Raw genomic sequence first — 17,723 nt, 5'->3', positions numbered from 1 at the left:
CTAATAAAGCATTATGCTGCATTCTTAATTTACGCTTAAAGTTGTATCATTATGATATGATCAACAAAATATAAATCATAACACACATGTGATGATTTAAAGAACTAAGTTCCCTACGTGTATCCATATATTCCTACGTGTATTCTGAATCTATTTTGAGGTATCGCAATATTTTTTATATCAAAATTTCTATCAAAAAAAGTTCATATAAATGTAGTTATCATTTTTTTATTCAGGTAAAAATAACACTTACACCTTCATAGATACTATGAAGTATGCTATCTTATTTATGCAATATAATATCTGAAATAATCTAAGTTTACATTTGTAAGTATATTGGCTATTATCTCAGCTTATTGGTAACATATGATAATAATTTACTTTCAATATGTATTTTACATGCTATTCATGAAAATATAATTGTAATAATAAGATCTAATTATTCAACAGAGTCTTAATTAATATCATGTAAAATACAAGAAAAGAATCACATAGATCTTTTTTACTAATACAGTAGTGACTGTAATGAAAATGTAGAATAATGCAACTTACTGAATACTTTAGTTCTGAAATTGTATAATTGTAGTAACTGAATCATAATACTATAAGTAGCATAATTTTACACATAAGCACTAAATATGTGCAAAAAAAGATACTCTTTTATACCTGCTTAAATACAATAATCTTTTACACTATATGTTTATAATTCAAGTATGAAATAACAAGTGAAGAAAAACCATTTTAAAATACACTGCATTTCTTAGTTATCTTAAAAAATTCGTGTTTGTTATTTTCGAACTATGTAGTGTAAAAAATATATTTTAATAAAATCACTCTTCTGTTGCTATAGGTCACTTTATATAATATATTCAGTGCCTTAATGATATTAACTCAATTTACATGATATACAAATTATTTTTCACCTTGCACACGCTTATTAACAATATTCTTATTTACAATTGATTGATTCTTTTATATAGAATTTTTAAAATAATAATATACTTAGGTTTACAAAAGGTGACTTTGGGATTATTAATGATGCTTATTTATTAAATGAGTGACTGATGTAAATTATTTACAAATACTTTAACACAACAAATGATTTATAATCACATGTAATCAACTATCTACTTTAATGCTTAACAATAAATAATTAGATACAGTCATACATAAAGTATTTTGAAATATTGATATTGTCTTCTAGAAGAATGTTATCTTTACATCTTTATGTTAGGTCACACATCAAATAAAACAGATATCTCCTCTACATGAGTGCAATTTTTTATACAATTAGACTTTTAATAGATCTTATCTTCATACGATGATAATAGAATAGGAGGTAAGATGAACAGCTATGCACTCTTCATATAAATATGTCAGGAGAACATGCGTTTACTCTATTCCTAAACAAAAAAAAATATGTATGTTTATCATTTTCCAAAAGAAATAATATTCAATTAAATTTATAACATGAACTATTTCTAATTTCATCATAAGTAAATATTATTAAAAAAAATTAATTTAGTATTTTATTCAATATTTGTTAAATAACTTTGAACTTTATCTGTTACCACTTTTCTTAACAATTTCTTTTAGCAATTATTTCCGATTTCTACTATATACAGGTATCCTCCGTCTTTCATACTGCACGAATTTGGTTAACACGGTTCGAGAAATTGGGAAATCCAACTACCTTATAGAACGGAATGTAATAGAAATTTGTAAGTTCAAGCACCATCATTCGATATTTTTCTTTCGAGCAAACATGTGTCTTGTCTCAGATTTACATATGGAATCTTTAAATAGTGAAATTTTTAATTCATTTTTAGTTCGTGAAGTATTAATCCTTTGCATTCGAAAGATATTCGCTATAGGAAAGTAGCAACTTGAAGCTTTTCTAATAAACAACTGATGATATTTTTTATGACTAACATAAACAGAAATCATACATAAATTAAAATCCTTTGTTTAATGGTGTTTATTAGTGATGAAGATTATATAATATTAATGTGTAATATTTTCGATTAATTATTGATTATTTTAACAAATATATTTCTCTTAGTTATGAAAAAAAAATTGTATATTTCTGTTAATTTTTGGAACCTACCCCTATTTTTTGTACTAGGAATCAATAAATTGTACTTTGTACTAGTTATAGTTTTCTGTTTCGCATAACGGTTTTGAACATGGCAACATCTTTTCGTAACCCAACTACTTTGTTATACGGGGGATACCTGTAATTCTTTAACTACTTTTGAAGCTGATTACAATGCTATATAATATGTATGTATTGTGTATGTACTAGAGATCGCAATTAATATATTCGTACTTCAATCTATGTAGTTTTTAATACGTGAGTAAACTCGTGTATCAAATTATACGAATATACGTGTATTAACATATTCATATTTTATACAGTGAAACCTTCATATTTGTCCGTCCCTATATTCGTAAAACCCAATATTCGTCATATTTTTTCGGCAAGAAAATGCTTCGATATTCGTTCAAAAATCTGATGTTCTTTACCCAAAGATTTTTACTGTATGATCGCTCTAGACCTGTGCCGTCTGTTTTATAGAATACGTCTCTGAATACACCTCTGAATACACATCTCTTAATATATTTCCTTGACCTTGCATGTAGATATTTCCTGGGCCTACAATTCTTAAACCTATTTAAGGTAATCTAATATGCGCTATGCTCTTCAAGTAGTCACTTGTTTCTCATTCAGCTCTGGCTAGCATCTTCTTAATTCTCAAGTCCTAATATTTGTAAGGAAGGAGAGAGGGTGTTCGGAATTAGTTTGTTTTGTTTCGGAATCGGGTGTTGGATTACCAACAATACGTCAAGAGTAAGAATGAAAAGAACGATACGAAATGAACATGATCAAAACAGGAGGCGAGTGATGAACAAACCATTTGAATTTATTGTCATAAAACGCAATTAAATTAAGTTAACTAAGAAAACAAAAGAACTTAAACTAATATTAAATGCCGAAAAGCAGTGAAAGAGCGTACGAGTAGGTACAACGATTAAGTTTAACAATTAAGATCATTTATTGACCCGATTCGAGGCTGAGAACAGATTATTTCCTGTTTCATTAATTCTTATAAAAGAAAGTCAACTTTATATTCGTCCGTTTTTTCAGGAACGAATTAACGACGAAAATAGACGTTCCATCGTATTTCGTATGATTATTAATATGTATATAACAAAATACCGCACTGTTTAAGCACATTTACGCAAGTAATTCGCAAAACAAATATATGATATTCTAGGTTGCAGATAGCAATAAAAACGAACATAATTTCGCTCAACAAAGTTTAATCAAATAATCGTTTATTTTGGTATAAAAAGAACTAATCTATTAACATTTTCCAACAACAGACGGTTTCCTTTTATCGTAACAATATTTTCAACATGCTTGAAAAATATCGTTCTGATACAATCGATGTTGCTGATATCATTAAATGTTTTTTAGCAAGTTTTGAAGTTGTTGGTTAGGTATTTATTTATGCTTGCCTTCATCATTTATACAGAACGAAACCAACATTATGTTGTTTTTTATTGTTACTTGCAACCTAAAATATCACACATGCATTCTTTTCGCAAATTATCTGCATAAATGCAGTTAAATATTCAAGGGCGAGGTGTTTATTATTCATTAATAATTACACGAAATACAAAATCTGAATATGTTAATACATATGTACTCATGTATTAAAAACTACGCGGATTAAAACAGATACTTATTTAATTATATATATACACATGTATTTTTAATACACATTTGAAACCATTACATTTAGTATATCCGCGCTTCCAATATGTGTAGCGCTATACTTAATGTTTCTTTGTTTACAAACAAAAAAAAAAAAAAAAAAAAAAAAAACGAATAATAGATCTAAAAAAACATCTTAATATAAAATGAAACATTTATAATACAAACAAATATTTCGAACATTTTAAACATTTGTAGTATAATCATAACCTGCTTTTTTGGCTATGTAAAATATGTGGCTATATAAAATATATTTGACATACATGTCATAATGCATCATAGAATTATTTTAATTATGTTATTAAATTATATTAATGCTTCTATTTAAAAAATATCATACTTAATAAATAATAGACTGATAATAGATTATGAAATATTATGTAATGAAACATAAAAACATAAAAAGGAGACTGATTGCAGCAACAATACTGTACATTCATTTTGAAACTTGTTTGAAAGCATATCTAATCCATCAAGCTTAAAAATATTCAGTTTTAAAATTAATGATACACATAATTGCTACTAATGTATAAATATTTATATTTTGTAAATTTAAAAGAAATATTCAATTTATAAAAATATTTATTTAGAGTAATTTTATTTTTTAAACTATTGGAAACTTTTAGCTAGTTGTAGCTATGAAATTAATTATTTAAATATAAATAATAAAAATTTATACAAATATATTAATTATATTACTTTTACATCATGAGATTATAATGGGGAAAAATAATATTCTTTCATTTAGTTACAACACGATCGCTATAATAATATTATAGCTATGTAATAACAAAATAGAGGAATGTAGATATAATTGTAAAAGAGTATGAATTATAAATAAATTTGTTGATTATGCATTTAAATATATCTCACTATATTATAAAATGCACTACATTTGATGAAAAATTAATATTTATTTTGTACTTTCAAGTTTTTTTAAAGTGAAATATGTTTAATATTTTCATGTATACAAGAATTGCAATATGAAATAAATATTTAAAATTATTAATCACTCTTTGCGTCGTATAACGTGAAAATGATATTATTAAAAAAATGAATCAACTATTTAAATGCTAAACATTAACATATATATTTGTATCTTTAGAAATGATAGAATATTTTCTAATATTAAAGATCATTTGTCATAATTAAATTCAATTGTATTGTTTTCTTTAATACTTTTTATGCATGCTATAACAAAAAAGTTTCTGGATGAATGTGTTACTGTAAATCTAAACTACGTACATTCATGTAATTCGAGAATTTTTATGTTTCTAATTATTTAAGAAAATAGTTAACAATAATATTCAAAATATTCAATACAATCAATTTCAAAAAACTCAAAAATACTAGCACATTGCAAACTTAAGCAGTTGAAATGTTACAATATCAAAATTATGTGTAAGTATTATGTTTCTAAAAGATGTTGAATATGTGAATTATGTACATGTTGTAAAGTATAATTTTTATACTATAAAATATGTTTTGTATTTGTTACGGCCAAATTAATTTTATAGTTTACCTTGCGACCCTGTCTTTTAGATGTCTTTCGCGAAACTTTTGACTCCCTCGTATCTTGTACTTGTTTATTGAGACCAAGTCTAAAACGCACAGGTACCTTTGAATCTAGAGTACTTTCATCTGTAAAAAAGACACAGATATATATTTATATAAAAAATACACAAAATGAAAACAATTTATATATTTGTTTCTTTTTATTTTATTATTTACCATTATAATATACTATTAGTGTATCTAAATATATCAACTATGTAAATATACTATACAAATGTGCATGCAAGGAATGTTTCAATCTAGACATGTTAATTCTTATAAAACATAAGATTGCATAAATATAAAATATGATGAAATATGTAAAAAATAACTATTTCTCCAAAAAATGTAATTTTAAAGTAGTTAGGTCTATCCTTGATGTTTTCCTTTCCTAAATGCAATATCAATAATCATAGAACTAATAGTTACAAAAATAAATAGCATATATGAAACTTATTTATTAACATATCAAACTCAATAAAGTAATAACGTAATTAAAAAATGTCTTCTTAGTTATTGAATTTTAAAAATATGCCTATATAGTATCTTTATTCAACATGAGTTTTTAATTGTCTACATACTAAGCTTTTTCATAATAATTATAGAACATATTGAAAACAAAACATAACAAAATCAACATATACAATCTATAAACTGTTCAAAATATTAAATACTTTGAAGAAATTGATTAAAGTTTGTGTGTATGTACAAAAGTAAAAAAATTAATTTACTTCGCTAACGTAACAAAATGAAAAAAATGTTCATCTGTACCTTTGGAATCTATCTAAAATGTATTTGTATCATTAGAAGGTGACCAGTATAAATAAAAATATATTTGTACTTTCAACATCTGGAAAATTACATGACCGATTCTAATTATTTCGGGTTCCTAATCCTCTGGATTCTAAAAAATTCAAATATGTCTTGCTTTATTTATGTTTTGTAGAGTTGACTCAAAAATTTCAAATAATATCATAGCAAAGTGTATCATTTCCGTAATCTACATCACGGAACAAGTAAATTTTGTTCAAGACGTCTTTTTTAAACCATTTAATACCCAAGATTAAAACCACTATTTTGTAAATATGTACGTACATAAAAACTTCCTAACGTATACGAAAGGAAGTAGGAAAACGAAATAGGATCAAAAAATTTAATGATTGGTTTTAACACTTTACCGACCGATAACCGATTAATCTCCGACTGACATTGCCTGAGCAAAACCGATTGTGTCAACACGCCCTGCAGATTGCGCCCGTAACATATATAATTCTGCATTTTTTAGTAAACTAATGTTTTATAAGTGCCAGTTCAGAAATAAAAATGTGATATGTAAGACATCGACATATGAAGAATAGGTGAACGAACTGATATTTATATCCCATCCGTTTAACTATAATGCGGTATCGAAACGATTCTGTTCAGAAAACAGAAAGATATTTGCATATTACCATTTATATTCTATCTATGCCATCAGTTCACATTCAGTACTGTTTTCTCTTTTATCCATTAAATGAAACTTATCCTGCCTTATTATTACATAAAAATAATAAGAAAACATCGTATTTTGTATTCGGAATATTAAAACAGAGAAAAATCTATAAAGTGTATTTAACAGTATCTAAAGTATCAAATTAAATTTAGTCACAAATCAAATACTATTTGAATAAATATACTGATTTAGTTGAAAATGACCAAATACCTGAACAAAATATCAAAGATAGGTACAGAAAAATGTTTTGGAAGAAAGTTATAATATATCACGAAACATAAATTATGCTGATTTTCACAATTATCGGAGATGGATAACTAATTCATTTTGTATTGAATGACGAACATTTTTTTTTAAATTTATGATTAGGTTTCGGATTTTTAAGAAAAAAAGAAGAGTATCATGTTTATGAATATTATGGTGACATACAAAATAAAACAACATTATTAAGAATATGTATAACACATTAAACAAAAATTTGCATAACTAAATCTAATCAAAAACTAACTTATTTACACACTGATTATATTATGAACTAAGAAGACTATTAAAAATTTTCATAAGTAATCAGTATCTATGTGAAAATGCATACTAGAATGATATTTTAAATTTCTTTCATATATATGCATACTAATTTTTAACATACGCACAATATTATTTTTTTATAAACTAAAAAAAATATTATTTTCCAAATAAACTAAAATACGAAATTTATAATATATTTTATATACAATTTTTTAACTTTGATACCTATGATCTTCTTTCAAGATGGACAATTTTTTACTAACAACTATGTATATACAAAAATTTGCAATATAATAGAAACAAAAATAATAATAATAAGTAGTATAAAAATATACACACCTTCAGAATCGTGTATATCAGATATTGACCTATGAAGAACCGTAACCCGTCGAACTTCTTTTTGATTAGCTACAAAATGAAAATATGTGAATTAAGAAACTAAATTTAAATATTATATCAAATTAAGAAATGTTTATATTAATTTATAAGAAAAAATTATTGATGTACTCCTAATATTGAAATTTGTTTGTTTTTTTTAGTGAAATGGTACTATTTACAGATGTTTGATGTCAAATTTTTAATAACTGATATAATGAAGTATGTTTTGAATAATTGATATAATTTGTAATTTAATTTGTAAATTATATATTATATCAAATATCATAAAAAATCATGATAAACAAAACTTTTTTAAGGGTAAAGTATGACAAAATCAGTTAGTAAAATTTCGAATCGATAGCTTAGTTAGCTTTTATCCCATAAATATATATGTAAACTCTTTACGATCTTACATATATGTATATAAAGTTCCTAAATGTTTACACCTCTACATATTAGACCCTACGCTATTATGTCAAAAATACATATAATTATATTATTATCATTAATATTCATATCATTATGGTATTTCATTGGGATTTTCGCTATATTAAGGCACAAGTAACAAGAAATGTTTGGCTCATGTACAACAATTTATAAAGAACAAGCTGTTACCCGCGATATCGTCCACGTAGAACTGACATGAATTTGACTTCGCGATTCTAGATTATTTACAATCTTTTGTTATGGAAATCAATATAGTAAATAGTATTCGAGAAATATTTGTAGCAAATGACTATCGGCTGTCGACCGAGCAAAGCGCAACCATACTATGGAAACCAAGCTGCGTTAATCAAACTTGAGTCGCATTTATGTTCATTGTTCGGTTCTCTGAGGAACAAGCATAATAAAATATAGTCTATGTCCATCTAGAAGAAATATAATTTCCAATAATGAAAGAATTATTCAAATCGGTTAAATAGTTTCTGCGATTATTTCTAACACACACACATATGTAGGTACCTACGTACAGACCTTCTTCTTTATAATATAAGTGTAAATTCGTATAAATAATATAACATTTATATTTGTATAAGAATGATTTTGTTCATTAGCTTCATATCCATTTCTTTCAGTGCATCATGATATATTGAATTATGGATTCTTTTGGAACAAAACACATTCGTGACTTCATTGCTCAACAGAAGTGTAACCATTTAGAGGGAATTCAAATGATACAGCTTTTGTCATACAAGTTTAATAGAAATTAGAAATTTTCATGTATTACTTACTTTTTTCATCTGCTTTAACTAAATGTCTCTGATTCACTTTTGCATTACTTTTGACAACTCTGAAAAGAAGATCACATTTTCATATCAAAAATATGTTAAAAATTTCAAAAAGATATATATTAACAAGAAAATATAGATATTTTCTCTATACACACATATATAGTATCACTTATAACTATGTCAACACATTTGTTAAACTGTCCATATAACAACAAAGCAAATTAAAGAGTTTCTTGTTTACTTTTGATAATAAATAAATGTATTTCATTAGAAAAAAAGAAATGTAATATAAAATAAAAGTAGTATTAAAAAGAAATGTAAATTTTATTTAATTTAACTATGAAATATTTCAGAAAAAACTACTTATTATTTATATGTATAATTTCAAATACAAAAATATATAATGAAGTTAAATTTCTCAGAAAAATTTTACATAATGTATTTTCAAAGATATGTAATTAATCTTTTCTCAGTTATCATAATTACGCAATGTTTAGCAATATTTCATGTCAGTAAAAATACATTATGTTAATCTTAATTTATCAGATATAGACATGTATTTTTCATAAATATACCACTTCTCAAGAATATTTATACACATCTTTTTGTAAGTAAAAGTTTAAAAAATATACAAGATATCCTATGGAAATAAAGACAATTAAATACCTTGAAAAATATAAAGAGATATGGAAAAATATTTTAGACTAAAATTATAGGATATGAAAAATAACTTATAATGCTACTATTTATTTGACTTGTGATAACCTTAAAAAACTGCAGAAAAGTCATAATTAAATTTTAAAAGACTTATATTTTTTATTGCATATTCTTGTACCTAATATTGAAACGTTTCCAAAACATTACTCATTTCTATCTTGCACAAACCACATTTTCAAAATATCAACTTTTAAATTTCATACCATCATGAATATCACTCTATATAGACTACAAGAAGATTATCCAGTCTGACTTCTTACATCATATATAACTGCTTCAACATAACGTAACTGCTGATAACATACTAACTTTGAAAATTTATATCTTAAGAATGACTTACACAAAAGACTCAAGTAGGTAGAAATTTGAAAACACTCCAATATTGTGTATAGTAATATACAATAACAAAGTATATGTTTCCATGACTTTCCAAGATAATCATAAATTCAAATAAATATTGACATCATCTGCCTTTCTTAATATCTAACTTTCATCGGAAATATTTTTCCGCATTTTTCATATTTTCGTAAGATATTTAATTATATTCATTTAAACTAAATATACTATTAGAAGCTTTTAACTTAAAAAAAAAAAAAGTAGAAAGATTTTATGTTTCTGTAGTAGAAAATTTAATTCATATAGTATATCATAAATACTTACTCGTTAACAACTCCCTTAAAAGCAGACTGTACTAATCTTGCAGATTGAATTGGCACTGTCCTATTTAATCTTTCTGCTCGTCTTCTACTTAACTCGGTTCGTAAATCACTTTCTTTATCAACTACTAGATCTTCAAAAATGGCATCCATATCCTCACTTGATCCATCTGAAATAACATCTTTACGCTTCTTACACTTCTTATCTTTTCCAATACGTTCAGAAAGAGGAAGTTCATTTTTTAATTTTCCCACTTGATACAATTCCTTGTCGCGTTTCTTCTTCTTTTTTGAGGATCTTTCTTTTTCTGGATTTTGAGTTTCTAAATCCAAACATGAATTAACAGAACTCGTAATAGCAATAGGAGAAGCACTTTCTATGCTTCGTTCAAACTCTTCAAACTCGTAATGAGTATCTAAACATAAATCTGTTTCTTGAATATCATAATCCTCTGTAATTTTGTTAACTTTTCTTACATTTCCTGTCTGAATATCTCCTTCTTCTAGCGATTCTACCTTCTTACTTGTATTTTCTTTTTTATTTAATTTAATTTTTTTATTTGCATTAATTGGATCTATGGGCTTTGTAGATTCAAATTTTCTTCGCCTGGCTTCTAATACAGGATCATTAATTATATCAGTAGTTTCTTTTTCTATCATAGTAGCATCTTCAAAACTTTCTTCTTTATGTTTTGTTTTTACACGATTTATTTCTGGAGATATTCTACTTTTAATTATCGGGGATGATTCCTTGGCATATGATGGACTACATGTTCCATCTGGAGTAATAGGTCCATGTTTTCGAGATAGTTCTTTAGGCGACCATCTTGGAGATCTTTTTCGTCTAGGAGATAGACGAGGTGAATTCCTAGGTGATGACCATGGTGATCTACGTGGTGATAATCTTGGTGACCTCGATCGCGGTGACATTCTTCGTGGTGATATTTTCGGTGACATTAAACGTGACGATCCTCTTCGAGGGGATAACCCAGGAGATTTTGATTTAGGTGATAATCTACGCGAGGGTGATATTCGTCTTGGAGATATTTTAGGTGATCTTGATCTCAGTGGTGACCTCGATTGAGGAGATAATCTTAATGGCGAAAATTTTGGAGAACGTGATCGTGCCAACCTCGGAGACTTAGTTATAGATATTTTAGGTGAACGTATTGGTCTAGGAGATCTGGAATGCGGCGAAAGTTTCGGAGATCTTCCTCTTGGAGACAGACATCTCTTAATAGGTGATCTCATTGGAGACTTATTTGGAGACCTACGTGGCGATAATCGTGGTGATCTTGATCGTGATGAAAGCTTAGGCGATCGTGATCGCGGAGAATAACGTACTGGAGACTTTCGAGGCGATCTATACCTAGTTATTTCTCGCTGAGATTTTTTTGACTGCCTAATAGGTGATCTTCTAGGAGATCTTCTAGGTGATTTCTTCCTTGATCGCGATCTTGGTGATAATGATCTACGTTTTTGTGAAATTCGATTAACTGTATGTGGAGATATAGATCGTCTTTCACTTTTTATGATGATTGATGCTGGTGCTGGACTATAACTTTCTTTTCGAATATTGCTGTCTTCTGTTCTGTTTTTTATATTCCTATTTATCTCGTCTTTTTTCATAGAATCTCTGTTTTCTTTTCTGTTACTTTTCTTTTCTTTACGTTCGGACGGTTTATCAACATTCATTTCTCTTTCCATTTCATCCATTAAGCGCTCTAAGCTATCTTCCTCTTCAAGATCAGCCATTATAATAATATCATCATCATCATCATTAACTCCACCTTGATCTTCCTCAGCCTTTTTTAAGTTTTCCACAGTTTCTGTCTGATTTTCAACCATTGTGGATATTTTATCATCTACACCATCTTCCTTAACAGTTTCTGATTTCGTAACTGTATTCTTTTGTTCTTTATCTTCTTCATCGGAACCACTTCCATTATCTTTGAAACGATGAAATTTTGTTACTTCTAAAAATATTATTTTTATATAGTATTTAAGAGAAAATGTAAAAGACATGACTATTATTTACATTAGATTATTTTTGCATACCTGTAGAATAAGACTCAATACCAGGAACAATTTTTTCTACTGAACAAGCTAAATCAGTTTGCTGCAGCACAGGGCGTTCATCTACAGGAATTATTGCTATCAGATTTGGATTACGTGGACTCTGATAATATAAATTCTGTAAACAATATATGATATTTAAATAAAACTCATAGAATATTTGCTAATAAAAAAACTTAATTTTATATATAATCTAAATATTTGTAATAAAAATTTAATCTATATTCTTTTCTTTATAATTGTATTCATTGCTACCGTTATTTAAATTATTATTCAAGCTACTTATGTCTCTCATATTATAAACAACAAATACTGAATTATTAATTTTGATTAATAGTTCTTGACTCCATAAACCAAAATTTCATCAAAATTCAAGATCAAATATTGTGTATATTATATTACATTGTAATTTATATCATAATAAAACAAATTTCAATTTTTAAAAGTATCAATTATCTATGATGTAATCAAAAAAGACTTCAAAATAAGTCAAGGTAATAAGGACTTTGAAAATGAACTGAACTAAGTTAAGCAAAGTTAAACACATAGAGATATCTGCTATCTGATATAACAAATTTCACTAAAAATATCAAAAGTTATGTGCAATTGAATTATATTCATGGTATGTATTTTAAATAAAAAAAAATTATAGTATAAGTATGCATTAAACAATAATTTTGTAAGAACTTCATAACATGTCATGTTATTAAAGATATTTTTAAATATAGAAAAATTATATTTTATATTGTTTATATACAATATATTCTGTATAATTAAATTAGTTTTTTATTAAGTTATAATATTATGATTAGACTGCAGATTTTTATGCATTTATAGAAAATTTTAAAATGTATATGCAAAGAACATATAAAATACTAAAAATAGAACACTTGTCATAGTATTTAGTAGGTGAAACATATATCTGCATAGGTATCACTTCTTTAGTTATGTTCAATGCTACACTACATAGTGTTGAAGGAGGCTAAGGGAAAAAAGTGAGGATCAGGGTAAGGGTGAAAGCATGAAAATTTGAGGAGGAAATAAAAAGGGAGGTGAAAAGGGGTTTAGTGAAAGAATGCCTCCACGAAGGAAAGAAAGGAATACCTGAGAATGAACAGTATTAATACAGCAAGAGTACAGTTAAGAAAGAAAAGAGGGGAAAACATGTCAATAAAACTAAAAGAGAAACAGAAAGATACGAAAACAAGTGCAATACAATAAGATTATGCAATTAAAATATAACCAAAGCTACAAGTATATAAGGACTGTGCAACTGCCCAAATACTAAGTAGAGAAGGAAAAGAAGAAAGTCAGCAATTGTTGGTACAAGTAAGATGTGGATTGATGGAGACACAGAACAGATACTGGAAGGAAACTGAAAGAGGTGAAAATGAAAAAAGGGAGTGCGAGGAATTAGAATAGGTGATCAATACATGAGAGATAGTAATGAAACAACACACAAGGCTATAAACTGGGTAAGGAAGTTGAATAAAAATAAGCAGGAAAGAACAAGGAGGGAAGAGTATCTAGGGCAATAGGCTAATTCAGAAATATGATGTAAAAGAATTTAATAGAAAATAATAGTTAATTTAGAAATGTGTGTGAATGAATCAAAAAATTCTATATTAATACTCCAAAAAAAAAATTTATTATCATAACATCCCTTTTTTTAAAAAAGAATAATCGATATTTTAGATAATTTTGAAAAATATCTAAAAAAGAATTCTAATTCAGAAAAATTCACCTGTATATGAAATAAGTTATTACTAACTAACACTGATGTTTTTAAAATTTCAAAAACCATTTTACACAAAAAATGTTTCTTAATGAGACATGTGAAATATTTGTAAATAATTCTTTCATAAGGTTTGTAAAACCTTCTATAGTGTTTATAAAACTGATAAATTTACTCTTTACATTTAATTATTCTATAATAACAATTATATATACATATATTGAAAGCATTAATTTAAAACATAATATTTAAATATTATACTATTATAATATTAATAACATAATATTTCTTTTTAATTACTAATTAATCGAGGAAAAAATGAGAAAAATGGGGATTAACGAGAAACTAATTCGAAGGATAAAAGAGCTGTACACAGAAACAAAGAATGTGGTGAGAATCAAGAATAAAAACACAGAAGAATTTTGGACAGTGAGAGGAGTCAGACAAGGATGCTCGTTGAGCCCGACGTTATTCAACATCTACGTGATGGGGCTAGAAGAAGAATTAAGGAAAGGACAAGTCGGAAGAGACAAGTAGTAGGAGAAAGGAAGGTATGGTCACTGACATATGCAGACGATATTGTGCTGATGGCTGATAGAGAAGAACTGAAGGAGATACTGAAGAGATTTAAAAAATCTTTAAAGGAAACCAAATTGGAACTGAGCACGGAAAAGACCAAAATGGTAGTGTTCGAAAAAAGAAAGAACAAGAAGAGACAAAAAAAATGGAAATGAGGAGAGCGAGAATTAGAAGAAGTGGAAGAGATAAGATACTTAGCGTACATACTACAGAAAAACGGCAGTGATGAGAAACATGTACAAGACAGGAAAAAGGGAGTAACAATAGCAATGAAGAAAACATGAAACGTGGGAGAAAGAATTTTCAAACAGGACTACAAGAGGAGAATGAAGATGTTTGGAGCACTGGTAGAGAGTGTGGCACTGTTTGGAGCAGAAATATGGAGCTGGAACATAGAAGAAAGGCTGGATAAAATACAAAGAAGATATATAAAATAGATCCTAGGTTTAGATATGTCAACACTGAATTACATATTGACAGAGAAATGCCAACTAATAGAAATAAAAGAAAAAGCACTAAGAAGAGCAGCAAGGTACGAAGGGAAAGCCATAGAGTCAAAAAAGGAACTAGTAAAAGAGTGCATAAAGGAAAGAGAGAAACCGGGGAAATGGCCAAGAAAGGAAAAGAGCAAGAAAGAGAAAGAAGGAACTAGAAGAGGTAAGAAATGGAGGGACACAAAGGGAAGCAAGAGAAGAACAAGGAAGGACGACAGTAGACCAAATTATAGAAGAAAGGAGAAAGAGAGAAGCAAAAGAGAGGGAGGAAAAGGATAAGGGAGTCAAATTATAACGAACATTATAGAAAAATTGCCAAAGAGTTACCAAAATACTTAGAAAGGAGGATGAAGTGGAAGGACAGAAAAATATTAGCAAGATTCAGATGTGGAAACGAGACCAAAGCAAGGGAATACTGGAAAGAAGACGGAGGAAAAAGATGCAGATTATGTAAAAGGAAAGAAGACCTAATACAAGTAATAGAAGAATGTGAAATAACGGGAGGGACAAAGGAAACAGAGAAACTATTAAACGAGATGGGAGAAGGAATAAGGGATCTGAAAGCAATAATGGAAAAGAGAAGGACAATACAAGACAGGGAGGAACGACAATAGAGAAGCATGGCAAGGAGGCAAAAACCCAAAAGTTACAATAGCCTTAGCGGAGTACAATGTAATAGAGTAGAAAAGGGAGATAGATACGTAAGAAAAGAGTTTAGAGTTTAGTTAGATAGATATAAGGGAAGAAACAATAAGGTAATAACGCCATAAGAAGGAAAAAATGTAAAAAGCGTGATTAGGCAAAAAGATGTAAAACCGAAAACTTGTCCAAAGCCGAAAGGCACGAGCTAAGTAATAATAAATAGAAAAAAAATAATACTAATTAATCAAAATTAAAAAAATTAATATTTTTGTATAAATATCAATTTACAAGTGTAAAAAATATTATATAATATGAAAGATAGTTTTGTATCTTCTATTCTATATAAAAAATTTCCATTTTCTTATAATAGATAATAATATCAATAATGACTGGATAAAATATATAGAAACCTCTATTGTCTTAGGTAGATTTTAAATAAATTTCACAGTAAAATATTTAAAATGGCTTGATAAACAATATAAATTAATATTTATAAATTATTTTATCTCAACATACATTACTAAAAAATATATAGCAGCTGATTGTTAAAAATTAAGTATAGTCAAATTAGGGCTAACAAAATTTCTAAAATGTTAATTCTTAAGTATTATAGCTATAATTAAAAACTTACGCCATTCTGTCGCTGTTGCATTCGGTTATGAAAATGTCCTCTTCGTAAAGGTCGTTGACCTTTATATGATGTATGAGATGTATATATTACATCTGAAATAGCTTTTTGTGGTGGGGGTTGCTTTTTATTATGTACAGTGTCTTTAGTCCTTAATGATTGTAGAGCTGCAAGTCTTAAAGCTTCCAAATCTTCGTCATCCTCATCATCATTCTTCGTATTTTGTTGGGAAGGTATAATCATCTAGATGAAACAATAAATTTAATTTCGATATATGAAACACATCTCAAATTTTTCAGTAATAAACATAATTACATAATTTTATAATAACATATTACTCTAAACATTAAAAGTAAAATATAACAATACCATTATTATATATATCAACATAATAAAATTGTTTACACACACAGTTTTCTAACAAACAGTAATTAAACAAAATTATAATACACGATACTTCCTTTACAATATTTTTTAATGATATATATATATAAACAAGTTTAGTCACTATCGAAGCAAAAACATAAATTAACTTATGCATTATTAATTCGTAATTAATTTTGGGATATCTTAAACATATAATTTGTGATGACGTCATATACATTATATATGCAATTAATAATTAAATAATAAATTATGTTTATTTATTAATTATTATAATATATTTGTGCTTACCTTGTGACGATAATCCATTTTATCCAAGTTGTAATTGTAGAAAAATCTGTAGTTGACACCAGTAACACGAAGGTCCAGCAATTGCATTAATAACTTTATACGCTACGCGTAGAATATGATTTTATCTTACAAATAATCACAATTGGTGTTACAAGTACATCGCAAAATTAAGCATCCCTTTTGATCAATCTTTTGATAATTATAAATCCTACGGACGATGATGCACACTTTGTTACCCCCCACCGTATATAAATAAAAATGGCGTGAGCGCTCATAAAATCAAAGGTCTTCGATCTACAACATATTACATGATGTGCAACTAGCTATAGATTTCTTATTCCCTGTTAAGTCCATTTTCATTAATTTTATGTAATGTACTTTCATAAAAAATTATAACTTTTCTTCGATAGAGACATTGTTAATACTACATAAATTATGAAATTATTAATCACATGTCAAATTAATCGGTTTAATAACATTTAGTTCACAATGACGATATATTACTTCTAATTGTAAATTTAACTATAAAAATTACAGCAGAAATCGCAAACGGTAATTT

At 27.1% G+C, this 17,723-nt stretch overlaps 1 protein-coding gene and 1 long non-coding RNA gene across 4 annotated transcripts; one reads left to right on the top strand and one right to left on the bottom strand.

Annotated features, from left to right (window-relative positions):
* Positions 1 to 161: 161 nt before the first annotated feature.
* LOC132907405 (serine/arginine repetitive matrix protein 1-like) lies at positions 162 to 17,439 on the bottom strand. Of its 3 annotated transcripts, XM_060960484.1 has the most exons (8): positions 17,165 to 17,438; positions 16,493 to 16,732; positions 12,394 to 12,529; positions 10,340 to 12,311; positions 8,963 to 9,021; positions 7,692 to 7,760; positions 5,304 to 5,422; positions 162 to 1,403 (listed from the first exon to the last, which is right to left on the bottom strand). In XM_060960484.1, exons 1-8 carry the CDS (start codon positions 17,249 to 17,251, stop codon positions 1,398 to 1,400), a joined length of 2,688 nt encoding a protein of 895 aa, XP_060816467.1. In that variant the 5' UTR covers positions 17,252 to 17,438; the 3' UTR covers positions 162 to 1,397. The 3 variants fall into 3 exon arrangements, with proteins under 3 accessions (XP_060816467.1, XP_060816466.1, XP_060816464.1); XM_060960483.1 differs by lacking the exon at positions 162 to 1,403 and having other exon boundaries at positions 4,819 to 5,422; positions 10,340 to 12,284; positions 17,165 to 17,439; XM_060960481.1 differs by lacking the exon at positions 162 to 1,403 and having other exon boundaries at positions 4,858 to 5,422.
* On the top strand, positions 14,457 to 15,644 carry LOC132907406 (uncharacterized). Its single transcript, XR_009658164.1, has 2 exons — positions 14,457 to 15,302; positions 15,354 to 15,644. It is a non-coding gene; the product is annotated as an uncharacterized LOC132907406 (long non-coding RNA).
* Positions 17,440 to 17,723: the final 284 nt, after the last annotated feature.

Source organism: Bombus pascuorum, chromosome 5 (assembly GCF_905332965.1).
Source record: "Bombus pascuorum chromosome 5, iyBomPasc1.1, whole genome shotgun sequence".
Lineage (NCBI taxonomy): Eukaryota > Metazoa > Arthropoda > Insecta > Hymenoptera > Apidae > Bombus > Bombus pascuorum.
The sequence above is the reverse complement of the archived record's forward strand: the minus strand, read 5'-3'. Positions and strand labels throughout refer to the sequence as shown.